Below are 27972 nucleotides of genomic sequence, written 5' to 3' on the forward strand. Positions count from 1 at the left end.
TTGCACTGTACATGTCAGCTTTAAACGTGAATTTAGTATAAAATGTGATGATACACATAAAAATACCCTAGATGTACCTGAAATTAACACATGTTACAATGTGAATACATTAATATTACACATAGCCAACCAAGACCTGAATCTGTACTTACCATGCTCCCTCCTCCTGTGTGTTGAAAGGCTCTGAACACCCAAACAACAGTATATGGTGAGCTGTGTTGGCATTAGCAAGGGGCTCAAACTGGACTGTAGGGATAATAATAAAAAAAAACTACTTGAATATCTTATTCCAATCTCATTGTAATTGAAGAATTTGAACGCAAAACTTGCTGGGTGCTCAAAGTCTGCAATTGATCTTATCAGGAGATTGAAAAGAGTTTGGACCACATTCTTCCTCAAACAGGATATAGTTTCTGCTTTTCAAATTCCTTGATATATATCTTATTATTTACATGTTGCAGGAACTAAAATTCTGATAAAGAGAACTCTACAATGGTCTGAAATGGAAGTGTTTGTGATCTCATTAACAATTTAGACTGAGAATTACCTAATGTCACACATGTAGGCGCAGGTGGAGGCCTTTATAATTAGTATTATTAGTCAATAACAATATTGGAGAAGAGGTTAGGCCAAACAAAATCTGATATCTGTTTGGGGTTTTATTAATTCTGAAAGAAACAAGGACCACTTTCGTTTATTGCGATCCAAACGGTTGAACCAGTTGGCCTAGAGGTGATTGTTAATGAAATAAGGTCGGACCCAGTAAACTGATGCTATTTTCAGGTGAGCTTTAATAAAGCCTTTCAAGGTCTGCAAAAACATTTTGCAAGGATTTCTACCCGAAAATGTTGCATTTAAAAAAGAGACAAACACAAAAATGAACAGGACGAAGAAGGTTTCAATCCATAGTACCCTCCCTTTAGATAATACTTTAGTATAGAAAATGAACAAAGTGTCATAACTCTGTAATTAGAAGGGAATGAGACCTGATTTCAGTTCCATGGCTGTCGGCCATTTCGACAGGCACTCATGTTAAAAAAATTGGCAATTGAAGGTGACAGTATATGAAATATGGCACAGAAAAATAAAAGTGCTGCACTGACTGACATTCTGACCGACGGACTGACCAATGGAGTAAAAATTAAACATGTAGTTTCTCTTGTTAGTACCAGTCGGTGATGAATAAAAGTATATAAGCTAGGTAGGCCGTCAAATGGTTTTCTTTTAATTTTTTTTTTTAACTCTGAGCAAATATCCTGACCTCTGTAGTACCTGTACTTGTCTTAGAATGGGCATAACATTGTAGGGTTGGCATTCAATATTAGGACAGACATTCATATTTATAGAGTAACCCAAATCAGACATTATAACACTTTGTTTTACTTATCAATTGACCATTCTCTGATCAAAATCATTTATTACATTGTTTCACTTATAAAATGACCACTCTCTGATCAAAATCATTTATTACATTGTTTTACTTATCAATTGACCATTCTCTGATCAAAGTCATTTGTTACACAGTAAACTGAGGTGAGAACAGTGACATGGCATGCTGGTCATATATGTCCAGCTTTTTATTTGTACAAAGTGGGTACAAAACTTGTTAATGATAGATAACTGTCTTGTAAAACATGGCCACACTAATCATGCTTATTTCAAATTCTTGATCGTAACATAGACAAATAGCCAGGTGTCCCTATACAAGAACTCCTCTAAGGAACATATACGTTCTTATATATATGTCCTCTGATGCAGAATGGGAACACTATTTATATAATTGTGTGTCATATGGTCTAAATCGTTGTATAAATTACAATATAGCACTCCTGTAATCCTGGCAATGTAGACAGACTAGTTGTCAAATGTTGAGAGGTAACTGTTCATTTTCGAAAAAAACCACCCTTCTTCATGCTCATTGTATAGATTTAGATATACACAAAGATCTATATAACTACAGGTGCAGGTGTGAGCTATTTTTGAGATGTTATAGACTTCCTGTTACACTGTTAATTCACTGTGGGTGTTTTAGTGTCCAAACATGTAAACATTGCAACACAGACGTCATCTAGCCACACGTTTGTCAGACATACATGTATATATACATATATCTATACATTCCTGAATGCCCGATGATCATGGCTCGTAATACCAAAGTTTGGGATGAGGTTGAAGGTAAAGTCAACAGGAAGTTTTCTAAATCACATGCTCTAGGCTATGTAAGTGTGGCGTCTGAAACCCTGAGGTTATGCTGAAGCCATACTACCTCAGGGTTTATGCTCAAGCCAAATTCAGGAATATGATTATATACACATGAACAGCACACAACACGACGAATTCTTGCATGCTATAATTAAGTATAAGGAAACTGTATTGTGTGCGGTGAAATATACCTACATTTGATTATACTTACAATGTTATTATACACCAGAAATCATATGTTATGATTATACACAAATGTTTAGAATGTAGCATCTTGCATAAATAAATCCTGGGAAGACCATTCAGCTGTCACCTCTCAAAATCCATTAGTTCAGTCTACCTTCGATTTATTTAAAAAAAAAATACTCTCAAAAAAGAAAACAGTAGAATATTAATTGATTCCTTGAACTGTACTCTTTTAACAATGATAGCTCTTCTGGATATTTAGCTACAAGAAATTTGTTTGTGTTCCAATAGATGTCAGAACTGTAGGTAGTAGGTCAATTTTCGTTTTTATTTAGGATATTTTGGACTGAGCTGATTGAATCTTACCAATATAGGACTCGTTGACTGGCATTCTGTAACTGGTACAAATATACTGGTCATCCTGAAATATAAAGAAATTAGAAATATAACATTATATATCAATACATGTGTACTTTGGTGATAAAGTAAGAAATTTTATATCTTTTTAGTGAGCATGAGAAAGCTTTAAGTTAAGTACTCTATTAAATGTTTGGAGTTAATTAAGATTTTTCTCCCTTCTCATTCTAGGCATTTAACAAATGTTAGAACATGGAACTGTATTGTTTGATCATCACACAGTGATTTGCACCATTAAAATAAAAATAATTTTTTTGCCTTGACTGATTCCAATATTATGTTTTAAAAGTGCAATTTTCAACTTGATTTGTTAAATATCACTTATTACATACTGTTAATTGCATAATATGTATATTTCAAGTTATGTCTGAAAAATGTCTACAGAAGCACAAACAAATTAAACATGTTTATGAAGGAAATGCAGTGGTGCCTCACATAAAACAATGGAGGAATTTCATTTCAAGTTAACACGAATGGCTATTTTATCTGGACTATATCCAGACTGAGATTCGCATGGCTGCCAACCAGAGTGATATTATATGCTACTGGTGACCCCTTTTCTTGTGTTAAGACGGAGTATCAATACTTACAGGATTATAGCTCTATATAACAATGTCCATTGAATATGTATATGATAGCTACATACAGGTATCACAAAAATACATGTGTATACTATGGTAGTACATATAATAACAAAAGAGAATACAATTTATTTTAAGAAACTCGGCTCAGAAAATTTCTCACAGATTAAACCACAATTTCTTTGGGCAAGTTGCACATACTGTTAGATCTGACAGTCGTTTGTTAGAACCATTTCTCAAACAATTTCATATTTGCCAACTCTCTGTATTTTGAAGGGAGACTTCCAAATTTGAACCCTAAAATTGAGCATTTTCAACCCGTGAATTTGCTTAAATATTCCTACTTTCTAAGATCTGATGATTTCTGACAGAACAGCTCAAAAGATGTAATTTAAAAGCGGTTTTTTTCCCCTAGGGTGTACTTTATTTATGTTTTAATTCGGAGTATACGAAACGTCCCCCATGGAAAATTAAAAAAAAGTTGTCAAGTATATGATATGATATTTATAAAGTGAGGAAAATAATTGTCAATCATGGAAATTAAGTAAACAATTAAGGAAAAGATTTTTGAGACTACCCTTGAGGAGGGATTTTTTTGCATTTAAAGGAAATATTGTCAATACCATTGCCAATTTCACAAACAATATCAAGACAATTTTAATACCATACATAAATAGCTCCGTGACAAATTCTTTTGATTTGATCCCGTAACAATAATTTCTTTGTTTCAAATCACGTCAGTTTTAAAAGTAGGTAAGGTAAAAAGTCATGCTAGTAGTCAGTCATCTATGCTTACATGTGTATAAGTTTTAACAGGGATATTGGTTTATAGCCATTGACATATATGTAATTTTGAAAACAAGGGGCAAAAACTTGACACAGATTTTTTATTTTTACATATCATTACAGTGTACATAGACTTAAACTACTCTCTCAGACAAGCTGAACATTAATTATAGGGGGCAGTACAGGTACAGTGATGTCTGATAGGTAATTATATATCTTATATAATATGCAGACCTTCTCACTGTTACCGGTATAATGAACAACTGTCTGTATGGAAGGACAGTAATTAGTGTACATACATGTACATTATTAATCACACATCACACTCCGACTTATATATTTCACAACTATAACATCAGATCCAGTACAAAACACTACACTACACTTGGCTGGTCGGCTTGTATTTCAGGGATTTCCATTATACTTGTTGACACTAGTACTGTACACGTATTTGTATCAGTTGTGTATATATACCGGTAGAAATTTATTTTTCAAATATAATTTCTTAATTAGATTCAATCTAGTGATTTCTTAGATGAATGAAAAATACATTATCAAAATTTGGAGGACCTACCCTATATGGACTCAAGGCAGGATTTGTAAATTTATAACTTAACAATGGAAGAAATTGGTATGCTATAAACTTTTACTAGTCCTTCTACCCAAGGTAAATTTGTTTGAAGGTTTCGATTTACATTTTAAATAGTTCAGTTTCTGATTTAACTACCAGGATTGAAAGCCAGTGAGTATGCCCTGAAGTCAAAATCAGTCATCTATATAATATAAAGTGTTAATTACATATCATGTAAAAGTCCTCACGGCAAAAGACTTGCATACAACAGTAAATTTACATACATAAATACTAAGTTATTATATATGCAAAACATCTGGTCTAACGTGATCTGTCAAATAATTCTACCTTTTAGTTTCTGACATTGATTTTTTTCCTACTTAATGTACCTATATATACAAGCTGTTACATTGTTAATTTACTGTCATTGTGTATCATAAATAGAACAAGGTCATGTACCTCACCATGCCAAAAATATGTCCCTACTCAAATCCAACATCTGCACATATACATACAATGCATTTGTAATATGTTTTGATTCCCCAAAAGGGGTAATGACTCCTGACTTTGACCAGACATATTTAGATCTTGTTTGTTTTTGTCCCTCCGAATTTCAGGAACAATGTTATGACTTCTGAAATTGCTTAATGTCAAGGGTCAATTGAAAGCCTGCAAATGTAGAGCGAGATAATTATAAGACTGTATCAATGCAAGCTTCAAGGTATGTTGATAACCTACAGGTAATCTAAAGGTGTACAAATGCAAGTATGCTTAGTATGATAAAAAGCTACTTTAATGAATGGATCAAGAACTTGTTTTATCTGGTTCCACATACATCAGCCACTTACCTTATTGACGGAGACATTTTTCATCCGTAAGTCCATCATTGAGTCTACTTTGGAGGGAGCTATGCTCTGAGCTGTAGCGAAAGTCACCAGAGAAAGTACTACCAACATCACACTAGGTAGAGCTGACATGGCGAGGTCCTTTGGTTTATGTATTTTATAAAATTCCACTTCCAAAATATAAACGTGGATTATGAATAAGTTTGAGCACGTTTACGTGTATTACATAACCTACGCTGCTACATTTAGCTTTTCCCTACAGTCATGTGGTGAAGTGGTGCTGTCACACATACACAGGCTAGGGGACACCTACAAATTCTTGTGTCTCCGGGAGCCGTGCCTGAAACGATACAAAATATGGAAATACAGGTAAAGGAATCACACACATTTATATATATATAGTACATATAATTGGGAACAGGTAAAAACTGGGTGTTTATAAATGGCTTGGGTGTTTATAAATGGCTTGGGTGTTTATAAATGGCTAACAGCCTGCACAAGTTAAGTAACCAATCCAGGTAGAAAGAGTATTGTTAAACAAATCAAATTGTGGTCAATTATAACAAATAATATAATCATTTTCACAACCATTTTTTTTTCTTAATACATAACTAGGTGGCTATTAAGATATACAAAAATGTAGAAATACACAATTGAAATTACCATTTCCTATTTCCATGAGCACCACTTAGACAGAAACAGTTATTATTGGTACAAATTTGAAGTGACATTGATTTATGAAGACATCTGGTAATACACATCCGACATACAATTTAATTTCAAGATCCCAAATTACGGAAACAATAATTTGAATTTTCAACCACTGGCTTTTTATGCAACCAGGGCCTAATGTTAGCCATATGGCAAAGTCCAACTAGAGTCATATATCTCAAGTAAATTAAAAGGAGATAAGTCAAGATAGAAAAAACTATAGTGAACTTCTCTAGCATTTCGTCAGCAGTTTGGACAGGGATCCTTATCTATATTAATATTAGAAAGATGCAATGCCTAATAAATTATCACTCCTTACATTTATGTTATCTGTTCCTAAAATTAGAAATATTTTCCAGCTCCTCATATACATGTAAATAACACTGCAGTATTCCTTAAATTTATGAATTTGTTATTATTTTTACTTGCTGTTGTTAGAAATGTTTTGCTATGACCAGTCCATACAGATTTTTCAGTTCAGTCTGAAAATGAAAACAGTACAGACAAACCCCATTGACATAAAAATCAGTGTTCCTATACAATCAATATCTAAGCATTTTCACTTCTTTTCTAAATTGTTTCAAAGCACCTCAATTATCATCACGTAAAAAAACATGAACAATTTAGCTGGTCGTTGTCGGTGATGCTGATCATTACAAGTACAGAACTTTATTAATAAGGACAGATTGCTATACAATTTAAGCTTATATTATTGTACATCTATCCTTATCAATTATATACATAATATATAGCCTGGGATGTATATGTTAGATGGTAGGTGATAATCAAAATCAATTCATGCCAAGCTATACTTTTTTCCTGCAAAAACAAATGAGTATACGTAGGCTGGTGTAAAGCAGATCTAACATCTTCGTGACTCATGCTCAGCTAGGGTAATAAGCGTATATACTGTAATCCCTAATGACCAACTTCTATATATGGTCATTGTCCCCAGCTTAACATGTTCTGTATGGTGTCAAGCTCATATCATATCTTGGGATCAATACCAGTCAAGGTCAAATGATCTCCAAGGATCCATACCAGTCAAGGTCACATGATCTCCAATGATCCATACATGTCCAGGTCATATTATCTCCAAGGATCCATACATGTCAAGGTCACACTATCTCGAGGGATCCATATATGTCAAGGTTACATTATCTCCAAGAATCCATGCATGTCAAGGTCACATGATCACTAAGGATCCATACATGTCAAGGTCACATGATTTCTAGGAGTTGAGTAACGTTACTGAGGTCAAAATAACTGAAATATATTTCTTGTTCCCCATTTGAAAGCATAACATAATTTATACGTATATATAATGTAGTATGACACATCTGTTCACCTTTTTATTTGCACAATTATGATCTGTTTACTATATATATCTACACATAAATCAAATATATATACATGTGTTGATACAAAAAAAGATTGTCATTTTAGTATGTATGCTTTCCTGGAGCTTTATAGCCATATAAAGGTTTTTCACATTAAAATGATCACCAGACCCTTTCAGATGTATATCACATGAATTTACCATGTATTTATAGTATACCGGGGGTATACTGTATATATAATAAACTGGTGTAAAATAAAGTCAGATAAATATTGTACTGTTTTAGACTCATATTAACTTATTGATTTCTATTTTTTTTACAGTGGCATTACTAATCTGATATAAATACCTGTTAAACCATGCAAGTGCTTGTTGCCTGATGACATACAAGATAATGGGATCAAAGGCAAACATATATACAATTATGTATGTCGATAATAAATGTATATTATCAGCTTTTACTATATATGATGTTTGAATATGAAACTCATACATATATTTTGTATAATATAGAAAAGGCTTGTTTTTTTGTCCATCGTTAGACACTTTTTTCTATACTTACCTAACGTTTAATGGGTTTTTTTAATTATTTTTGAATAATGTCACACAGCTGAATAAATATTTAACATTTCATGACATTACTTAACACCTATGGATTGTATCCATCAATTTCATGTTTAAAGATAGACTCCCACTGATTTTGAAATAAATTTCAGTATTTGAAAGCATGTTTTATATAGTTTAAGTAGTACCACAGAACACATAAATAGTGAAGTCATGCACTTTCACCTTAGCTGTCAGGCAATTCAATTTATAAATATTATATATATATCAACAATAATATACATTTATAATAAGATGACACACATGAAATCCTGTTTGTCTGTCCCTGATGTTTTTGTGTATGATGTTGGTGACTATATGTCATATTTGTCTCAAAAAGAGCAGGATGCTCTGAAATTTGACAAGTATGTGTCTGCCCCTACACCTTCTGATTAATGTCTTGTACAATTTTTATAACCATGTAAAAATATAGTTACATGACGCATACAAGGTACATGTTTCAGCATCTACAGTGTACATCTACCAGATTAGTCGTTACTTATGTGCAATTTCAAATATATGAATATTTTTGCAATCATATGCAGATTTCTATATTTTTTATACATGTTCATGTATATCTTTAATTTATAAAAAATATGCATACTGTAGGAAGAAATTTGTATTTTTTTGATAAGCTGGTGAATGTTGTTATAGGTCTCTAATGCTTGGTCGAGGAGTTTCACCCGACATGTAACAGCTGCAGTGAATTACTCAATTTTCATTAAAACCTATTCTACATGGTTATATAAATATATTCTGTTGGTTTTAAACTCTTATTATAGAATTATGTATATCATATAATTGTTCTCAGTAGCTGAATTAGTATTAACCTCTTGCTCATTATTCAGTAATATTTTACTGTACTGGAAAGATAAAACGTTCATGTGTATTTTCCCAAAGTATCAGAGAAGAAAGAATAGAAACCTGCATGTGATCAAGTTTTCAAAACTTTTCAAAAAATTAAAATGATCCTAATATAAATGTTGACTCTAAAATTCTGAATCGAAAAAAAACACCAAAAAAAACCATTGTAAATAAATAAAAAGACTACGCAATATACAAATATAAAGATAGTACTAATATTAATACCCGGCCCCCTCTGCCCTGACTGGGTATTAAATATATCTCATGCCTTGTCATGGAGCAAGCCCTGTGAGAATCGACACACCCGCCACGCGATTTTAGAATTAATTGACAGCCCATTGGTTTGCATTTATAAACAAGAATGTAGTATGAACTATTCTGTTGATATCCTGTATAACTTGAAGTTAACTCTGCCTTATATGTCGTTAAATTATCAAGTTAACGTAGCAAGCGCAATCAATATCTGAATGTCGAAAAGTTTGTCTCTCTCAAATATACAATGTAGGTCGCACAGCTATATATATATGGGTGTCATGATCATGACCCAATATGGAAATTGCAGTAAACATGGCGACATCAGTAGTAATACTATATTTGGCCATGAAGGCCATATATATAAAAAGGATAATTGAGATAACATCATGTGTGATCTGTCATGGCAATCGTTTCTTTTTTTCCCCCAAGAAGGACTTGGCTAATGAAAGAGTTTTTTTCATTGGTAAGGTTTTGTTTTTTTCAACAATTATGCAATATTTTGATAACATTATACTCAAATGCGGCATGAATTATATGTAATCTTACAGATAAGCACTTTTGATTTTGCTCTATTAGTTGGCACAGGACCGCTTCATAAATCTGACAACACAATATATATAAAAACAATATCTCGCCTTCAGAAAGCTACGTTATCGCAGCTAGTGTGTGTACTAACTTGTTCAATGTTACATTTGCATTTGTATATAAAAGAGAGCAACTCATACTCACATAGCTTGAATTGCACCTTGTCTGTAATTCAGCCTCATTATATTATATATATCAACCCTGTTACTATCAGACTATTACAGCTTTAGTATAAAATTACATGGCATACCATGATGCCTTATGCAACTCAAATTGTAGATGACTGTATAACAAAAATATGAATCAATTGACACCATCATAGTGACTATAAGAGGAGGTTGTAAAAAATGGGGATCACCTATTGTTATCAATTGCAATAATACCCATGACAAATACAGTACAACTCCTAACAATAATGCAATTGAAATTTTTCAATAAATATATATTGAAATCAAAATCCTGTAGTAATCAATCTGGTGTAATCAGTCATTAATTGGGGCAATGATAATAATGTTAAAGTGTGTCTTGTTGACCTGTTGCTCATCATTGGCCTTGTTGAGATCAATTTGTTTTTATAAAAGCAACTTATGATGCCAACACTAAGCACTTGCATTGGTTAATGTAATCTTTATAGTAATTACAGATACATATATTCCATTCCCTACAACTTAGATGGCACCTCGACCATATCTGTGGCGCGATCCAGATGAACTAAGATACATGTTTATGTTACCACGCGCCTGAATTACGTGACAATGAGAATGTAGACCAATCTTATAATCAGATTTTATCTAAAAGTTAAACCAACCAGCTGGCCCTTCGCACACGTTTTCTTAAAGGATTGACGACCATAAAGTGTAATGTAAGTGTTACTGCTGTATTTACCCAGAACAAGGAAAGCAGCGATCCATTTCTTTCTAACCACGGTACAGTCTGTACATAGATTACATTTCTTCCATGGTCTTAATCTTGTCGTCAATTGTCAATAATCAACTTCGTTTCCGGTTACTGTCGATTTCTGATAAGGGAGATAACTCTAACCCGGAAGTGAGAAACGAGGTTGCATTAAAATGTTTACGGCGTGTTAAAAAGTGAGTGAGCTAGATCAACGTTTCTTGGTAGATTCATGCCATGGCATTTATATAAAGATAACAAGCAATATGGTTTCATAATATAGCCACAATAACAGTAACTATACAGTTTGTTCCTTACTTAGCGTGGTATGGAACTGCATTAGTTAGTTTCACTCGGTGACACATTATTGAGTCCTCTGGTTAGTGTATATTGAACGAATATGTTACCAGCGATTTTGATTTGCTGTAATCATAAATGAAGATGACATCCATGGCAAAGTTACAGAAAACTTGAATAGCTAGCTACTATAGTCTATACTAAAGACAGAAACATCTGAAGACAATGCGTTAGAAAGAATAAACCAATGAATATTTATATTTCATCTTCCCTCGTGTCTTGCAACGGATGTATATAAGGTCTGTTTCTGTAGTATCTGTATAAATCCTCCAGGAGGCAAATAGCTGTAGAACTTGATCCAATATATGAAAGAAGCAGATATTTCTAAATGTCTGTACTTTTGACTATTTTGTACTTAGGGAGGAGAATTTTTTTTTGAAAAAAAGTATTTCAGTTGCTCGATCGTTAAAATGCACAACGGGTTTTTGTTTGTATGTAATGCGCATCAGTAAATACATGTCAGTACGTGTTATCTGAAGTTCGTCATATGAACTTTGAAGTACTTAACTGGTGCGTTACAAAATGGCAATACTTGAGTTTCTTACATAGGTAATAATCACATAATAAAATATTTATCCTACATGTACCACCTTTTTAAATGGGAAACATAATAATTGAGCTGTTTTTCAACCCGAAAATACATCACGATGCATACATTCAAGTGTTCTGTCTTTAAATTTTCCCTTTATTGGATAATATTTTAGTTTTGTTATAGATGTCTAAACGTTCCGAAATTAAAAATTTCCGTTTGACTCATAAAGTCTTCATCGAGATATTGCCGAATGGTACTGATGTTATGAAAATTATCAAAAGTGAACCTTGATGTTAATTGTATGAATTATTCTTAAAATCTTGAGTACACTCTGCACGTTTATAGCGTAAGGAAACTTCAGTTATCGCCATTTCTAGCCGAGAAATGATTTGTTTTTTAGTCGTTGACGTAGCCTAGTGATGCCTTATCTAGTCGTCGGGACCTGGACCTTTTCCAAGGCTGCTGTTGCTACAGCCGCACACTGTTTACAACAGAACCTGTCTTGTACGGATGCTATTGAGAAGGGGATCAACCGTTCGTATACGTATTTCTTAGATTGAACATATCTTTCTTTTTTTAAATCATATGAAATACTCCGATGTAAGTGATTCTATTGTTGTTTTGTTTGTAAACGCAGTATTATTTACTTGCCTTACCTATCAACAGTAAGTTAATTACCACGATAATGAGACATAGATTGTAAGAATTGGTGAAAATTTGGTTATTTAAAAAAACGGTCGTGTAACGTTTGGTAGACTATACGTACATGGCAACAGAAATATTCTATAAACTCACATAGAACCTTGCATTAAGGGAGACTTACCTTTACAAGGAAAATGAACTTATTCCCAATAAAGCACTCGTAGATTTTAGAATTGCGCGACACAATATAATTTTCTAAAATTGTTTTCCTCACGGTGTATATTTCTGTACGTTTTCCAAAGTTTCCGTAATGAATAAATCACAAAACTTCCAGTTCAAAAGTTCTCCGGACAATGGGTCATTCGTTCTTCCTTGTGCACGTAAGATATGGTATGGTCCCCGTGGCTAAACTGTCGGTACACAGTGTGGGGAAACCGGATAAATAAATCGAACGCGTCACTAATCGATGACTGATCGGTTCTGTTGTAACAGCTCCGGGCTGACAACTGTAAACCTGACCTATGTACGTGTATATGTACGCCGGAACCGTCACAGGTTCGCCGGGTCTGTCACTGTCCACCCTTCCCGGTCCGAGTGTCCGCGTGTACCCCATCCATCAAACTGACCAGTGGGGTAAATCTTAGTGAGGAGACCTAATAGACCACGACTCTAAACATGATAGAGAGAGTAGTATCGACATCCGACGGGGCTGTTTGATTGCTGATACATCTCTAGATCTCCACGTCAATATTTGTCGCACCTGTTGAAGAACGTCATGAAAATGTTACACAGATGTAGTGGCGGGTACATATATATATATGGGGCGCTGTTAACTGTTTATTCCATATTTTCTAATATAAAAAACGTATAAAACAAAATCGATTTTCTGAGATCACAAAGGTGGTAGGGTCAATTTCTATGGAGATTTAACATTAGCGTCGGCCCCCGCTTGGAATTTCAAAATAAGTTAACTCCAAAAAGGTTTGGGTATATGAAGCTCATATCAGGAACAGTTAGTTTCAGAATTCATTTTATGATAAATGGGACTTCATTGACTTATGTGTTTAAGGTGCGGTAATACAATTCCTCCTAGAGCATTTAAATGACACAATTACTATAAAATTATATCAACATCGTGTGCAACATATTCCAACTATTATTTTGATACCGAATATTACACTTTTTCAAGAAAGAATTGTTCTTTTTATTGAAGATTTAAGCAGAAAAGTAAGTGAAATTTCATTTGTAATGAAAAACAATCCTTTTCTTACACGTTAATTTACATAGTTCTAAAACGAGTCTATGTTTCATACTTGCTTAAAATTTGGCTACTAATGATATCTATCAGGAATTTCAAAAAAAAATGACAACCGGTAAATTTGTCATTAAGAACTTTTGTTTCAAAAAAAGAAAAACATTGCTTTTTTTTTCCACTTTTCCTTTAACTTTTGTTTCTTTCACGACCAAAGGTCCTTGGATCTTGATATTTGTCAAGTAGGTTGTTCATGCGAATGGATTTAAGATTTGTAAACCTTGATGACCTTTGACCTTCGTTCAGGGTCACAAAAATCAATATATTTTTTTGTATGGGGAGTCATACAAGGATACCTTGCTTTATTTGTTTAGAGTTCACGATATAAAATAATGTAATATTCCTTCATATTTTGTTTAATGAATAGGCAATAGACAAAACAAAATAATAACTAGAACTGTAAGACAAAGGCTAACTAATACCCCCTCTCCTATATAAACCAGAACTGTAAGCTAATTGGCTAACTAAGGCAAAGCATTACAAAGCAATTCATACTGTAATCTCCCACCAGTAATTATTTAGAATACATTTTACTGATATACTTCCTCCATGTCAAAACATACTTGTATACCAAATCTTGCTAGCCCAGATGAACCAGTTTTGCTGAAATCGTCCTAGTAGTTAAGGAAGAGTTGTCAAGACAAATATTTTTAACAAAGGGACATAACTCCTTAAAAAGGGTCTAAATGAAAAACATACCATCCTTATGACGGCATCAGTGGGTTATTACCACATCTGTAAACTTTCATTGAAATCGGCCAAGTACATGTAGTTTATGGGGCAGACAAAGTTTTTTTCACGAAAAGCCATAACTCCTTTTTAAAGAATCAGAATGAAAACATACTACTTGGATGCACAATTTCAGGGGTCGGTTACCATATCAATAAACGTTCGCTGAAATTGACCCCTTAGTTTTGGAGGACATGTCCAGACAAGGATTTTCAACAAAGGGCCATAACTTTGTAAAAACAAATGGCAGAATGAAACAATAATAACTGCATGCACAATTTCAGGTGGTAGCTAGTGTTACTACCATATCTGGAAGCTTTCGTTGAAATTGGTCCATTTCTTCAGAAGGAGTGGTCCGGACAAACTCAGGGCAAGCTGATTCCAGTATACCCCCCAAACGAAGTGGGTTTTTTCGGGGGGCGGGTATAATAAAGTGTATACTAGTTTTACTATTAAGATTATTTTATTGTTTTTTATTAAATTGCATATCTTTGTCTATAACACAATCTCAGCCTTAAGTATTTCTCCAGAGGAAAGATTACTTTGGCAGAATACATATAAAAAGATAATATGTGTCGGTATTTACCACAATAAACATTGATAATCAAATCTATATGATTGTGTGAAATTGGGCATTAATTAGGCATGCTAAAAATTAAAGTACTATATATATTCATACGGTTCTAATATATCATAATATTGATTCTGTAGACAGAATATTAATATGGAAAGTTTTTAAAGAAGTTTAAAATATAGACTACCATTGTAACTATATATAGGCAAGTTGACAATGTTGGTTATATTATACATCTTGTGAACATTTTGCATGTTTTTCTATTTAAAAGTATCACTACGCTTACTTTATGAACACCAATATGACATATTTAGTATCAAAATAACAGTAATTTTATACACTATATATAATAAATAATGATAATAATAATTGGAGGTTCTTATATACCGCTTTATCACAACCTAGTTCGTAGGTCGTCTCAAAGCGGTTCACAACTTATTAGCCGTGGTTATATGGCCTTTGCAACCAGCCAACATCTTTCTCAACTCCCTGGAGGGCATACAGCCGGTGCTGCCATTTCGGCGCTCACATGTAACATTCGACAATTCTAGCACTACCCAACCACGTACTCATTTACAGCTGAGTAGACTGGAACAAGCGGAGTAAAGTATATTGCTCAAAGATACAACACAGTGCCGTGCCGTGGCTCGAACCCGCAACCCTTTGGTCCACATTCGCCTGTGACATTTATCTGTCATTTTGTTAGGATACCCCCGTCACTCAACCTGGTGTTATGCAAGGTGGTCCACTACGGTTATCAGTAGTAATTATGGATAATCATTTATGCAGCCGTTGATCATTTTTATGTATTTACATATCGCAAAATAATAAAAGAAATCGAAGTGGGGGCCAAATGTTGACCCCACCTTTCGATTTTATGGTATCAAAAAAATCACTTATTTTCTGATATCAAAAAATGGGTTGTCAATGTTTGATAATCATATAAAAAATAAATCTGATATTAGAACATCTTTAGGAATATACAGTAAAACAGCACCCAAAGGTTCAGGGTTGTTAGGATGCTAAGTCTTCTTGGAGTTCAGGAACGCGAATCAAACCAAACCCAATATTCCCTAGCTATGTTATTCCCCGAGTAACAGCCCCCTTCACCCCACCTCCATCCATACACACATTCCCCAAGCTGAAGTGAAACGAGCAAAGGAAGTTCAGTTATCTTGAACATTCGATAAGCGATGGAGTGGATACCAATATTTGAGATGTTATTGCTACACCTATAAGGATTACTTAGAGGGCCTCCTGCAGTGTTGTACTAGATGGCATGGATGACCCATTCCAGAGTAATCAATTACATTAGCTATGGCTGACCACGTGAACGTACATATGTACTTACTTTTGTCACATTGGTCAAAGTGGTCAGTATAGGGAGTGGAAGGTGACCTCACCTCCAAGTTATTTATTTTTGCCACATATGACCAGGTCAATCAACCATGCGATCGTTATGCACATGATTGGCACTCTGAATTGCATGTCGGTATGTACATGTTCCCATGGTAAACAAACACCTGTACTAGTTCTCCCCACGTAAACACCTGTACGAGTTCTCCCCACGTAAACACCTGTACGAGTTCTCCCCACGTAAACACCTGTACTAGCTCTCCCTACGTAAACACCTGGCGTATAGGTCTCGCCACGTAAACACGGTCGATGTTAACTTCTTACCCTGAGGTTAACTAGTATAATTATGCTTGAGTGGTTTTACGTCCTGTTTACTAAACACCTGTACTAGTTCTTCCCACCTAAACACCTGTACTAGTTCTCCCCACTTAAACACCTGTAGTATAGTTCTTACCACGTAAACACCTGTACTAGCCCTCCTAACGTTAACCCCTGTAGTATAGTTCTTCCCACGTAAACACCTGGACTAGTTCTCCCCACGTAAACACCTATATTAGTTCTCCCCTCGTAAACTCCTGTAGTATAGTTCTCTCCATGTAAACACCTGTACTAGCCCTCCTAACGTAAACAACCGTAGTATAGTTCTCCCCACGTAAACACCTGGACTAGTTCTCCCCACGTAAACACCTGGAGTATAGTTCTCCCCACGTAAACACCTTTACTAGCCCTCCTAACGTAAACACCTTTAGTATAGTTCTCGCCACGTAAACACGTTCGATGTTAACTTCTTACCCTGAGGTTAACTAGTATAATTATGCTTGAGTGGTTTTACGTCCTGTTTACTAAACACCTGTACTAGTTCTTCCCACCTAAACACCTGTACTAGTTCTCCCCACGTAAGCACCTGTAGTATAGTTCTCCCCAATAGGGAGTGGAAGGTGACCTCACCTCCAAGTTATTTATTTTGGCCACATATGACCAGGTCAATCAACCATGCGATCGTTATGCACCTGATTGGCACTCTGAATTGCATGTCGGTATGTACATGTTCCCATGGTAAACAACCACCTGTACTAGTTCTCCCCACGTAAACACGTCCGATGTTAACTTCTTACCCTGAGGTTAACTAGTATAATTATGCTTGAGTGGTTTTACGTCCTGTTTACTAAACACCTGTACTAGTTCTTCCCACGTAAACACCTGTACTAGTTCTTCCCACGTAAACACCTGTACTAGCATATGACCAGGTCAATCAACCATGCGATCGTTATGCACCTGATTGGCACTCTGAATTGCATGTCGGTATGTACATGTTCCCATGGTAAACAAACACCTGTACTAGCCCTCCTAACGTTAACCCCTGTAGTATAGTTCTTCCCACGTAAACACATGTACTAGCCCTCCTAACGAAAACACCTGTAGTATAGTTCTCCCCCCGTAAACACCTGTAGTATAGTTCTCTCCATGTAAACACCTGTACTAGCCCTCCTAACGTTAACACCTGTAGTATAGTTCTCCCCAATAGGGAGTGGAAGGTGACCTCACCTCCAAGTTATTTATTTTGGCCACATAGGACCAGGTCAATCAACCATGCGATCGTTATGCACATGATTGGCCCTCTGAATTGCATGTCGGTATGTACATGTTCCCATGGTAAACAAACACCTGTACTAGTTCTCCCCACATAAACACCTGTACTAGTTCTCCCCACTTAAACACCTGTAGTATAGTTCTTACCACGTAAACACCTGTACTAGCCCTCCACACGTAAACACCTGTAGTATAGTTCTGCCCACTCGGGAGTGGAAGGTGACCTCACCTCCAAGTTATTTATTTTGGCCACATATGACCAGGTCAATCAACCATGCGATCGTTATGCACCTGATTGGCACTCTGAATTGCATGTCGGTATGTACATGTTCCCATGGTAAACAACCACCTGTACTAGTTCTCCCCACGTAACCACCTGTAGTATAGTTCTCCCCACGTAAACACCTTTACTAGCCCTCCTAACGTAAACACCTGTAGGATAGTTCTCGCCACGTAAACACCTGTACTAGCCCTCCCAACGTAAACACCTGTAGTATAGTTCGTCCCACGTAAACACCTGTACTAGTTCTTCCCACGTAAACACCTGTACTAGCCCTCCACACGTAAACACCTGTAGTATAGTTCTCGCCACGTAAACATGTAGTATAGTTCTCCCCACGTAAACACATGTAGTATAGTTCTCCCCACGTAAACACATGTACTAGCTCTCCCCACGTAAACACCTGTACTAGTTCTCCCCACTTAAACACCTGTAGTATAGTTCTTACCACGTAAACACCTGTACTAGCCCTCCTAACGTTAACACCTGTAGTATAGTTCTCCCCACGTAAACACCTGTAGTATAGTTCTCCTCATGTCAACACCTGTACTAGCCCTCCTAACGTAAACACCTGTAGTATAGTTCTCGCCACGTAAACACCTGTACTAGCTCTCCACACGTAAACACCTGTAGTATAGTTCTCGCCACGTAAACACCTGTACTAGCTCTCCACACGTAAACCCCTGTAGTATAGTTCTCGCCACGTAAACACCTGTACTAGCTCTCCCTACGTAAACACCTGTAGTATAGTTCTCGCCACGTAAACACGTTCGATGTTAACTTCTTACCCTGAGGTTAACTAGTATAATTATGCTTGAGTGGTTTTACGTCCTGTTTACTACAGAGAAATTCGGTTATCCCGCAGGCTAAGACTAGATTTGTGTAGTGTTCTATACTTCGCAGCATAAACATGATAAACCTAATTGAGCCTACATAAACAGCTGTTGGATAATAAAATATAGTGTCATCTATGTCGGCTGGTTAAGGTCACTTTTGCCTTTTGTCTTTGTCTATTTTCTTAAACAGTACTTTGTCGCCTAAACAAAGCGAAAAAGCACCGTTCTGTTTTTCTTAAAAAGTGTTTTGTCGCCATAACAAAGCAAAATGACGCCGTTTTATTTTATTAAATAGTACTTTGTCACAGTAACAAAGCGAAAACGAACATATCAAGCGCCATTTTGGAAAATAGAAACGGCGACAAAGCAAAAAGGCGAAACAATAAATGTTGCCCTACTCGCCCACCATGCATAGCTATCTCACTACCGGTTCCCACCATTGACACGGTAAAATATGACATCTCACCTAGTGCGTTATCACATTATTATCTCGTTATTTAATGTCAAGACGCGGATTCATGATTGATTGAAGTGTTTTGATGGCAATACCCTGTAGCCGAGGGCATGCAATCGCCCGTTTCGTCAAAGAGCGCAATATTTGTCGCCTGTTATGACAATACAACAACGTTTGTTGCTAAAAAGCAAAACATGCTGTTGTTGACCTGTAATCGGAAGGCTTGCACGTTCATTAAGGAGTCCTGAAGAACAGACGAAAGGCAATCCACCCATCCCACTGGGGCTTACCTATGAGCCATGACGACACGTGATAATTAAAACGGCACGACAATTATTGAAAATAACGTATATAAATCACCCAATTGGGATAGTTGGGATATCTCTTTTCCGATCTATCTATATTTGTATTTCTATTCTTGATATTTATACTTCGTAACGCCCTCCTTGGCATTATTTCACTTCCGGCTCTTCATCTTCATACAGCTGATGTCCTCCATTAAATGCTGATGATTATGATAATGGTTGTTTTGAGTGAGGACTGTGTAACATGTCAGTGACTGAGCCGATGTAATGTTATTGTTGTTGACGTAATGTGTTACTCTAAGTTTGGTCTTATACTGGACTTTTATGTGTGCTAGTTTGCTCACGTACATGGGTAAGGCACTACAATTGGTTCCATCCCAAGTCCTGGAACCTACCAAAGCCCTACAAGTGGCCGTTGTTATTCCCTGCTTAATACGCAGCATTTGGGATAAGTGCAACGTATGTTTTCCTGTTGTCAGTACAATGTCATACAAAGTGGAATGCCGTGCTAAATGCCTGCGGATGGTATTTCAATGAGGTAGCACTCTAAAGTCGGCATCAGATCTGCGCCATCGTAAGGAGGCAAATTAACTAACGCATCGCCTCCAGCACTTACAAGCAAGCACGCATACAATTTACACGAGGAGGTCAAAAGTACGCTTAAACATATAAACCAAAAACCGAATCAAACACTTAATTTTTCGATTGTTACGCATTGTCATCAACATTTCATAACACTTTTGGTCACAACATTTTCGAACAATTGCAGAAATTGAAGAGGACGAGAGTTATGGCCCCTGTGTTGTGGGAGTGGGCGGATACAGGAATGCGGCTGGTTTTCTGGAACTGGATGCTGCTTTGATGGAGGGGCGGGGACTGCGCATGCGTTTTGGGGCTGTGACCGCGTTACAAGGGTAACTATTTTTTTCTGTGTCTATTCAAGCATTATGTGGTTGTATTGACAGATATAACACTGTACATGTGTTGATACAGATGGCAACATTGTAATCTAGCGATTTTAACTGATTGGCTTACATTTTTGAAGTTTATGAGCATATAATATATTGTTGTACTTTCCGAATATGTAAAACATTTTTGAAATTTATGAGCATGTAATAAAACATTGATGAAATTTACGAATATGTGAAACATTGTTAAAATTTACGGATAGTCGAAACATTGTTGAAATATACCATTTGTTGCAAAATTTGTGAGTGCATAATACATTGTTGAAATTAATGGTATATTATACATTCTTGAAATATTTGAGAATAAAAGTTAAACATCAATGAAGGTTGACGGTATACAATGCCATGTTGACTCGTGTGTCGTTATACTGCATTGCTACCATTTGTCGATACTAACATTGTACTCCGAAGATGGGACCGGTATAACAAACCAATTTGTATCTGGAGTTTAACGAATCAGTTTGTTTGCCTGTTTGCCGAGACTAAGATAACCCGATCTTGCACAGTTACATTTTTTTTTTATCTCGCACTTTTTAGTTAGAAAAAAACTATTCAATTTTGCTAAAAACTACAAGTATCCCGCCTTGGGCCTCAAATGACAATGACCTCTTCACTACTTAAGCTACATTTGAACGCTTCCGGATAAAAATGTAGTCTGTCCTTATATAGATGACAACGTATTTCAAAGTGTAGATTATATTTTATCTACAGCATCAAATATCAAACAACACCAAAACTATACATATAACGACTAAACAGAACATTTATAATGCAAATTGTCAATTTCAAGCAGTTAACGCGCGGATGAATACATTGCAGTGTAAAAACTCCGCAAAATGTCTCGTAAAGGTACAAGACAGATCGGACGAGATAGAAAAATCTAGCATGGGATATGACGTGGGATATCTCTGTCTGAGGTGCGAGCAAATTTGTATCTGGGGTATAACGAATCAGTTTGTTTGTCTGGAGGTGTTATGACGAGCCTACCAAATCATTTTGTTTGTCTGGAGGTGTTATGACGAATATAACGAATCAGTGTGTTTGTCTGGAGGTGTTATGACGAATATAACGAATCAGTTTGTTTGTCTGGAGGTGTTATGACGAGCCTAACAAATCAGTTTGTTTGTCTGGAGGTGTTATGACGAATATAACGAATCAGTGTGTTTGTCTGGAGGTGTTATGACCAATATAACGAATCAGTTTGTTTGTCCGGAGGAGTTATGACAAATATAACGAATCAGTTTGTTTGTCCGGAGTTGTTATGACGAGCCTAACAAATCATTTTGTTTGTCTGGAAGTGTTATGACGAATATAACGAATCATTGTGTTTGTCTGGAGGTGTTATGACGAAGATAACGAATCAGTTTGTTTGTCTGGAGGTGTTATGACGAGCCTAACGAATCAGTTTGTTTGTCTGGAGGAGTTATGACAAATATAACGAATCAGTTTGTTTGTCCGGAGTTGTTATGACTAGAAAAACGAACCAGTTTGTGTTATAATGAGTTCCAGAGTTGTTATGACGAAAAAACACACCAGTTTGTGTCAGTTTGTATATCTGGAATTGTTATCACGTGCACACAGTACATACGTAACACTCCAGGTTGCGTTAGACTCCCTATCTAGAGCTGTTATCAAAAGTATAACAGACGAGTTTTTGTCAGACAGCGGAGTTGTAAATTTGTTTGTATTATGGCCGTAAAAATGGAACTTAAACATACAATATTACACAAGTAACAACACACATCTACAGGTATCTGTAAAAATACATCCTCGATATCCAGGGGTTACGCTCACGTTCGCTCTCTACACCCCTGGAATATGTCATAGCACACAATTGAAGGCACGAAGATAGCTGTTTAATTGGTCTCAGGTAAAAACAACTGACCAATCGCTAGACTGTGAAAGTGAGCGTAACCCTTGGATATCGAGGATGGTAAAAGTACAACTGACTGGTATGTCAGAAAACGATTAAACAATCTCCTAAGACATTAACAACAAGCTAAGCAATGGATACGACTAATATAGTCTTGTGTTCTCGTCACCGATTTTGTCCCCTCTGTCGTCGTCCCAAAGGAATGGTACCGCTCTGTCTCGAAATACAACGACTGCTTACATATATATGCGACATAGACAATATGTCATGCCATTAGTCTTTTTTTCTAAGGACACGTTCAATGTATTATTTACGTTCACCCTACCGTACATATATGAGATACTACTATATACCACATAATATCATGTCATCGACTTTTATTTACAATAATAACATGAATCTTGGGTAATTTAAAAACACCAAATATGTAATGATTATTTCTGCTGTTTATCCTCAATTGTTTGTTACTCCCTCATTTCGGGCGTCCATGTCTGTTGTGTATGGACTATGCTTTACGGCAAGTTCATTTAACATTTCATGTCCCAAAAAGGGTCACACAAATATTAGCAATATCTTAAAATGAAATACGGATATCTTTACATATGTAATTAAATAGAACTAATAAAACTGGAGATATCTTTAAAGAAACAGATATATCTCTAAACGGATATTTCTCTTACTGAATGTAAAGGAAATATTTCATACAAATAATATGTACAATAAGTAGTTTATTAGATATCTTCTGAATTATATGCATGATACATCGAATATACTTTTAGGTATTAAGTGGTTGCATTACCCCCTAACGAAGTGGAGGACATGCTGTTTTTGCTACGGTTTTTATTCTTCTTTAATCTTTTTCTGCTTCTTATTATTTTTCTTCCGCTAAACGGACATTTTTAAAGAAACTACTCACGGGCAGTTGCCTCTTAAACTTCACACGGGCATTGGTTGTTTTATTTGCCGATAGGTTATCAAACTTGGTCGCGTTGGCCTCTTATCGATAAGCACATTTATAGGTGTTCGCCAAGGTGATGCCCCTGGTCCCACTCTTTAACTGATTTTGCTCAAACTTCGCATACAAATGCATTATGGCATTGCAAATTCTTTCCAATGCATGCTTTGCGACTACAGGGGCAGTTTGGGGGACTTTTGTAACAGTCCTCATTTTTATGACATTGTTTTACCAAAAGACAATCTTTCTGTAGGGTTCCACGTGCTGTCTCAGTGGCGAGAGCTGTAATGGAAAACTGTTCTCACAACATGCTTACCGGAAGTGGTGCCACTGCGTTTGCGAAGGAACAAGGCTTCACCATAGACGAAAAGCTACTGACTGCCAAGACGAACTACGTATGTTTCAAGAGATATTACACAAGCTATTAACGGCTGAAATCAAATTCATTTGCAATTACATATGCATTTCGTGCAATATTTACCGACATGAAGCAAATATGAAAAACATGCACTTTCCTAGTATCAGAAAAAAATATGGCAACGCATGTGTGTTTTGGCATCAGTTTCACGGTTTCACCGAAGAACTTTTCCTGTTTCACGTACCAAAACTACACTTACTGCTTCACGTACCAATCTCAATATACTGGGTTATATACAGACTAAACTTTTAAAGTTAAAAAGTTTACGTAATTCGGTTTCAGGTGGAACCGCTTACTCCTGGTCACGACACACTTGGTGTAATAGCATTAGACGACCAGGGTAACATCTGTACAGGCAAGTAGAGTTTACTAATTCCTTTTAGAATTTTTATTTATTTAAAGGTGGACATACTGTTCAATGCTAGATAACATTTCAAAAAGATGTGAAATAGGTTATTATTTATATACAAATGATGGTGCTGTGTTAACAACGTGAGCTTATATATATTTTCAACCTCAGATCAAGACACTGAATGTGCATTAAATGGTCCCTAGCAACACTGTTGTATAATCTGAAGAAATACATAATGTTTTATTCCATGTGTCAGTGTGCATGTTAGGTAATGGTACGGCATTCTGCTACATTCCAGGGGTTTCAACAAGTGGAAGCGGAAACAAACATTCCGGAAGAGTGGGAGACAGTGCACTTCCTGGAAACGGACTATATACAGGTAAAGTAATATATATATACCATTCTGGGAATAGGCTTGAAACAGGTACAGTGTGATATTGTATTCTGCGATAATCTTTACTTTATGGAAAAGGACTATAACAGTTAGTTTACTGTGGTATAGAGAGATAATTCTTCTCTAATATACAGCTGTAGTTACACACAATGTTAGGGGTACAATATTTTCACAATTAGTTTTAGAAATAATTTATTTCGAATATCCTTTCGCCCAATATTCTTCTGACGTATAAACAGTACCACAATTCTATTTTAATTTGAAAAATACACCATACAGGACCACATATGGGAACACCTGTAGAGCTTATTTCATAGGATGACAGACATATCATTTACAATGAAAAATATTTTGTAGCACAAATGTTTTGATGCATCTAATGAATTTAAAAATAATTGTAAAAAAAAAAGAAAACATTTGGGAAAAGAATACCGCGCAATTTACTTTTTGTGTCACGGTAAATATTTTTTTCACCATTCATTTGATAAATACATATTAAAATATGTGTATTTTAATTGACAAAGTAAAATATTGCTTGTGATCCTCTTTGACAGACCCTGAGGTCGGGGCGGCTTGCTGTAGTGGTGACGGGGACCAGATCATGTTGTTCTGTCCCGGTTTCAGGGTTGTTCACCTTATGAAAGAGGTCGGTATATAGAATGTGAACATTTCATAAATCATTCATTAGAGGGAAAGTGCTATTTAAAATAAAAATGATCAAGTGCTAATTGTAATGGCGCCGTTACACCAATCCCCCAAATTGTCCAGTATTCACAAATGATGCATTGGAAAGAATTTGAAATGCCATAATACTCTGACATACTAAGATGGAACCTCAGACAAAGAGAGAGACCGTTGGCATCTCCTTGGCGTATATCTGTATTTGTTTTCAATCAGTCATAGGCCACTGCGGGAATGTTTTTCAAAACGCGTTACTACATATGTCCAACAGTCTTCCAGTGGTTTTCGTGAAAAAGTTGGGAAACAGTTTGGCGGAAAAAAAGAAGAGAATACTGATAGCAAAAGAAAGAAAAAAACCCGTTTCACTTTGGAAACTTAATTACTGACATTTTGGTTTATATTCAAGTAAATCTGCAATTGAAAATCAAACTTATTTCGACCAAAACATTTCACAGAACGGGATATATCGTTCATTGTCGTTATAAAAAGTTCAAAATAAGCCCGGGTTCTCAACTGTTTAGGCTGACAGCATCTTTGTTTTGTTGAAACCACAATGTCATGGATAGTTTAAAAGTAAAATAAAGTTACTCTATTTCAATATTAAGTCTTGAAACAATATATCTTTCGAGCTGAATTTCTATATTTTAAAAATAAAATAAAACGAATACTTTCAACACAAGATGGCTTATTAAATCCATGCTAATTGTTCATTGATATTTCAATTTTATGATTCCTATGCAACTCTTTGATAAGCCGAAGATTGGAATTTGATTGGTATTGCTGTACTTTGTTTCGTGCATTTTTTTATAGAGCGCCTGGACTATTAACGCTGTTCAAGCAGTGGAGATTTTTTTACACGTGTACACTAAATATTTTAAAGTTTCTCTCTGTATTTGATTATAACACCAGTACTGCAAACTGAGCCAGCATAACGTCTACATGAAATACCACAACATGACGTCAAAATATGACGGATCAGGAAATGGGCCAAGTGTTTGAACTCTTCGTTTTTCGAAATCATCCCTTCCTGTATTGCATGAAAAATTCACAAAGACGGAGTTGTTTGTTATTTCTTTTTAAAGGAAACTGCACCATGCTGAACCGACTAAGATACATTGAAAGTATTTAACTCTAAAAATCAGTTATTGAAATGAGATTTTTTTCTAATTTTTCCCCGTTTCATATTCTAGAAAGATTTCTCAAAACGGATGAAATGCATCAGCGCTCAGCCCATTAAACCATACGCATTTGGTTAAATACCCATTATTTCATATAGTATACTTGATCCAGCGTTTCGCTCGTTTTAAACGAGAACGTCACTCAGTCTCCAAAACGAATGACTGTTGTTATACATTACCTGAAATGTTCTGCCTTCAATACAGACACGTATATGATTCATCTCGTTCCCTTTCTGTTTCAAGGGAAAACAACCACAAACCGCATGTGAGGAAGTGATAAGTGACATCCGCCGGAAGTGTGATGGGCAGCTATTTGAAGTGGCCATAGTGGCGATTAATATGAAGGCAAGTCAACGAAACATTGATATTACGTCTTATTTTTCTGATACATTTGGTTGATTAGTATACAATGCACGTACATGAAATTACAGTAACGACGATAACATTAGTTTTAAGAAACTACAGCATGATAAAATACATTTATGTATAACGCGATTGTGAACAATCCTTTTTACCTTTTACAAAACATTTCATTTATATATTGATCTATGGGACTAATACCCTGTCCTTTTCACTACATGTAGTTGCTTAAAATAATTATTAATTTCTATACTAAAGCTGTGATTCGACTAATGTTTGTCACAATGACGCTTTGCCAATGATTATGTAACTTGATTTCAACAAGATTAAATCTTAAAATGACAAGAGGATGATCAAAACTTAATGTAATTGCCATTTGTGACTCTTTCAACTCCCCTGATTTTGAGAAGATCCGATATTTCATGTGACTCTTTCCGCAATTTTATTATTCATCCTTTTCCTCTGTTTCACTGTACAGCACGAGTATGGGGCGGCGTCGACACTGCAGACGTGGAGGGATCCACTAACTGGTCAGGACATCAAAGGATTTCCTTATGTGGTCTGCACTGACGGCATGTCGGAACCGGAAATAAGAATTTCTAAGACTAACTTAAAAGCTTCATGAAGACTCTTGTTACAAGAAATTGGATGAATGGATTTAACCAGATTGTTTTATATGGTTCTCGCATAAACATATCACAATTTCATTTTTTTTTGTTGCAATGAAATTATAAAATGGTTTTCTGTCTGTTGCATTTTTTATTGTTTTCCATTGTTCATTTTTACAATTTCATATCCTGACTGAAGTCTGAAAAATGAAGTTAATGAGAATATAATGGGAAAATAGAACAGAACAAAAAAATAACATAAAGACCGGTATACTTTTTTGGTGATGGTGGCTAGTATTTTGTTTATATGGCGAGATATTGGTTACGACTAAATCATACGAGTTGTTTCCCTTAGAATAACTAGCTGGTATCTTTCTCC

General features: G+C 35.7%; 2 protein-coding genes across 5 annotated transcripts in view; one reads left to right on the plus strand and one right to left on the minus strand.

Moving 5' to 3' along the window:
- Positions 1 to 5743, minus strand: part of LOC110443164 (peptidyl-glycine alpha-amidating monooxygenase-like) — a 31924-nt gene extending 26181 nt beyond the window's left edge. The window contains exons 1-3 of the mRNA XM_021487203.1: positions 5592 to 5743; positions 2755 to 2809; positions 153 to 246 (exon numbers count right to left, since the gene is read on the minus strand). Coding sequence (XP_021342878.1) covers positions 153 to 246; positions 2755 to 2809; positions 5592 to 5720 — 278 coding nt within the window. The 5' untranslated portion in view covers positions 5721 to 5743. The remainder of the gene's footprint in view (positions 1 to 152; positions 247 to 2754; positions 2810 to 5591) is intronic.
- LOC110443165 (N(4)-(Beta-N-acetylglucosaminyl)-L-asparaginase-like) lies at positions 805 to 27730 on the plus strand. 4 transcript variants are annotated; one of them, XM_021487208.1, is made up of 9 exons: positions 805 to 2175; positions 12129 to 12262; positions 20576 to 20720; positions 23856 to 23997; positions 24303 to 24375; positions 24671 to 24751; positions 25321 to 25412; positions 26869 to 26970; positions 27464 to 27730. In XM_021487208.1, exons 2-9 carry the CDS (start codon positions 12148 to 12150, stop codon positions 27608 to 27610), a joined length of 897 nt encoding a protein of 298 aa, XP_021342883.1. In that variant the 5' UTR covers positions 805 to 2175; positions 12129 to 12147; the 3' UTR covers positions 27611 to 27730. The 4 variants fall into 4 exon arrangements, with proteins under 4 accessions (XP_021342883.1, XP_021342882.1, XP_021342880.1 ...); XM_021487207.1 differs by lacking the exon at positions 805 to 2175 and adding an exon at positions 5871 to 5957; XM_021487205.1 differs by lacking the exon at positions 805 to 2175 and adding an exon at positions 10746 to 10807.
- The last annotated feature ends 242 nt before the right edge of the window (positions 27731 to 27972 follow it).

The sequence above is a fragment of the Mizuhopecten yessoensis genome, unplaced genomic scaffold (genome assembly GCF_002113885.1).
Source record: "Mizuhopecten yessoensis strain PY_sf001 unplaced genomic scaffold, ASM211388v2 scaffold716329, whole genome shotgun sequence".
NCBI classification, from domain to species: domain Eukaryota; kingdom Metazoa; phylum Mollusca; class Bivalvia; order Pectinida; family Pectinidae; genus Mizuhopecten; species Mizuhopecten yessoensis.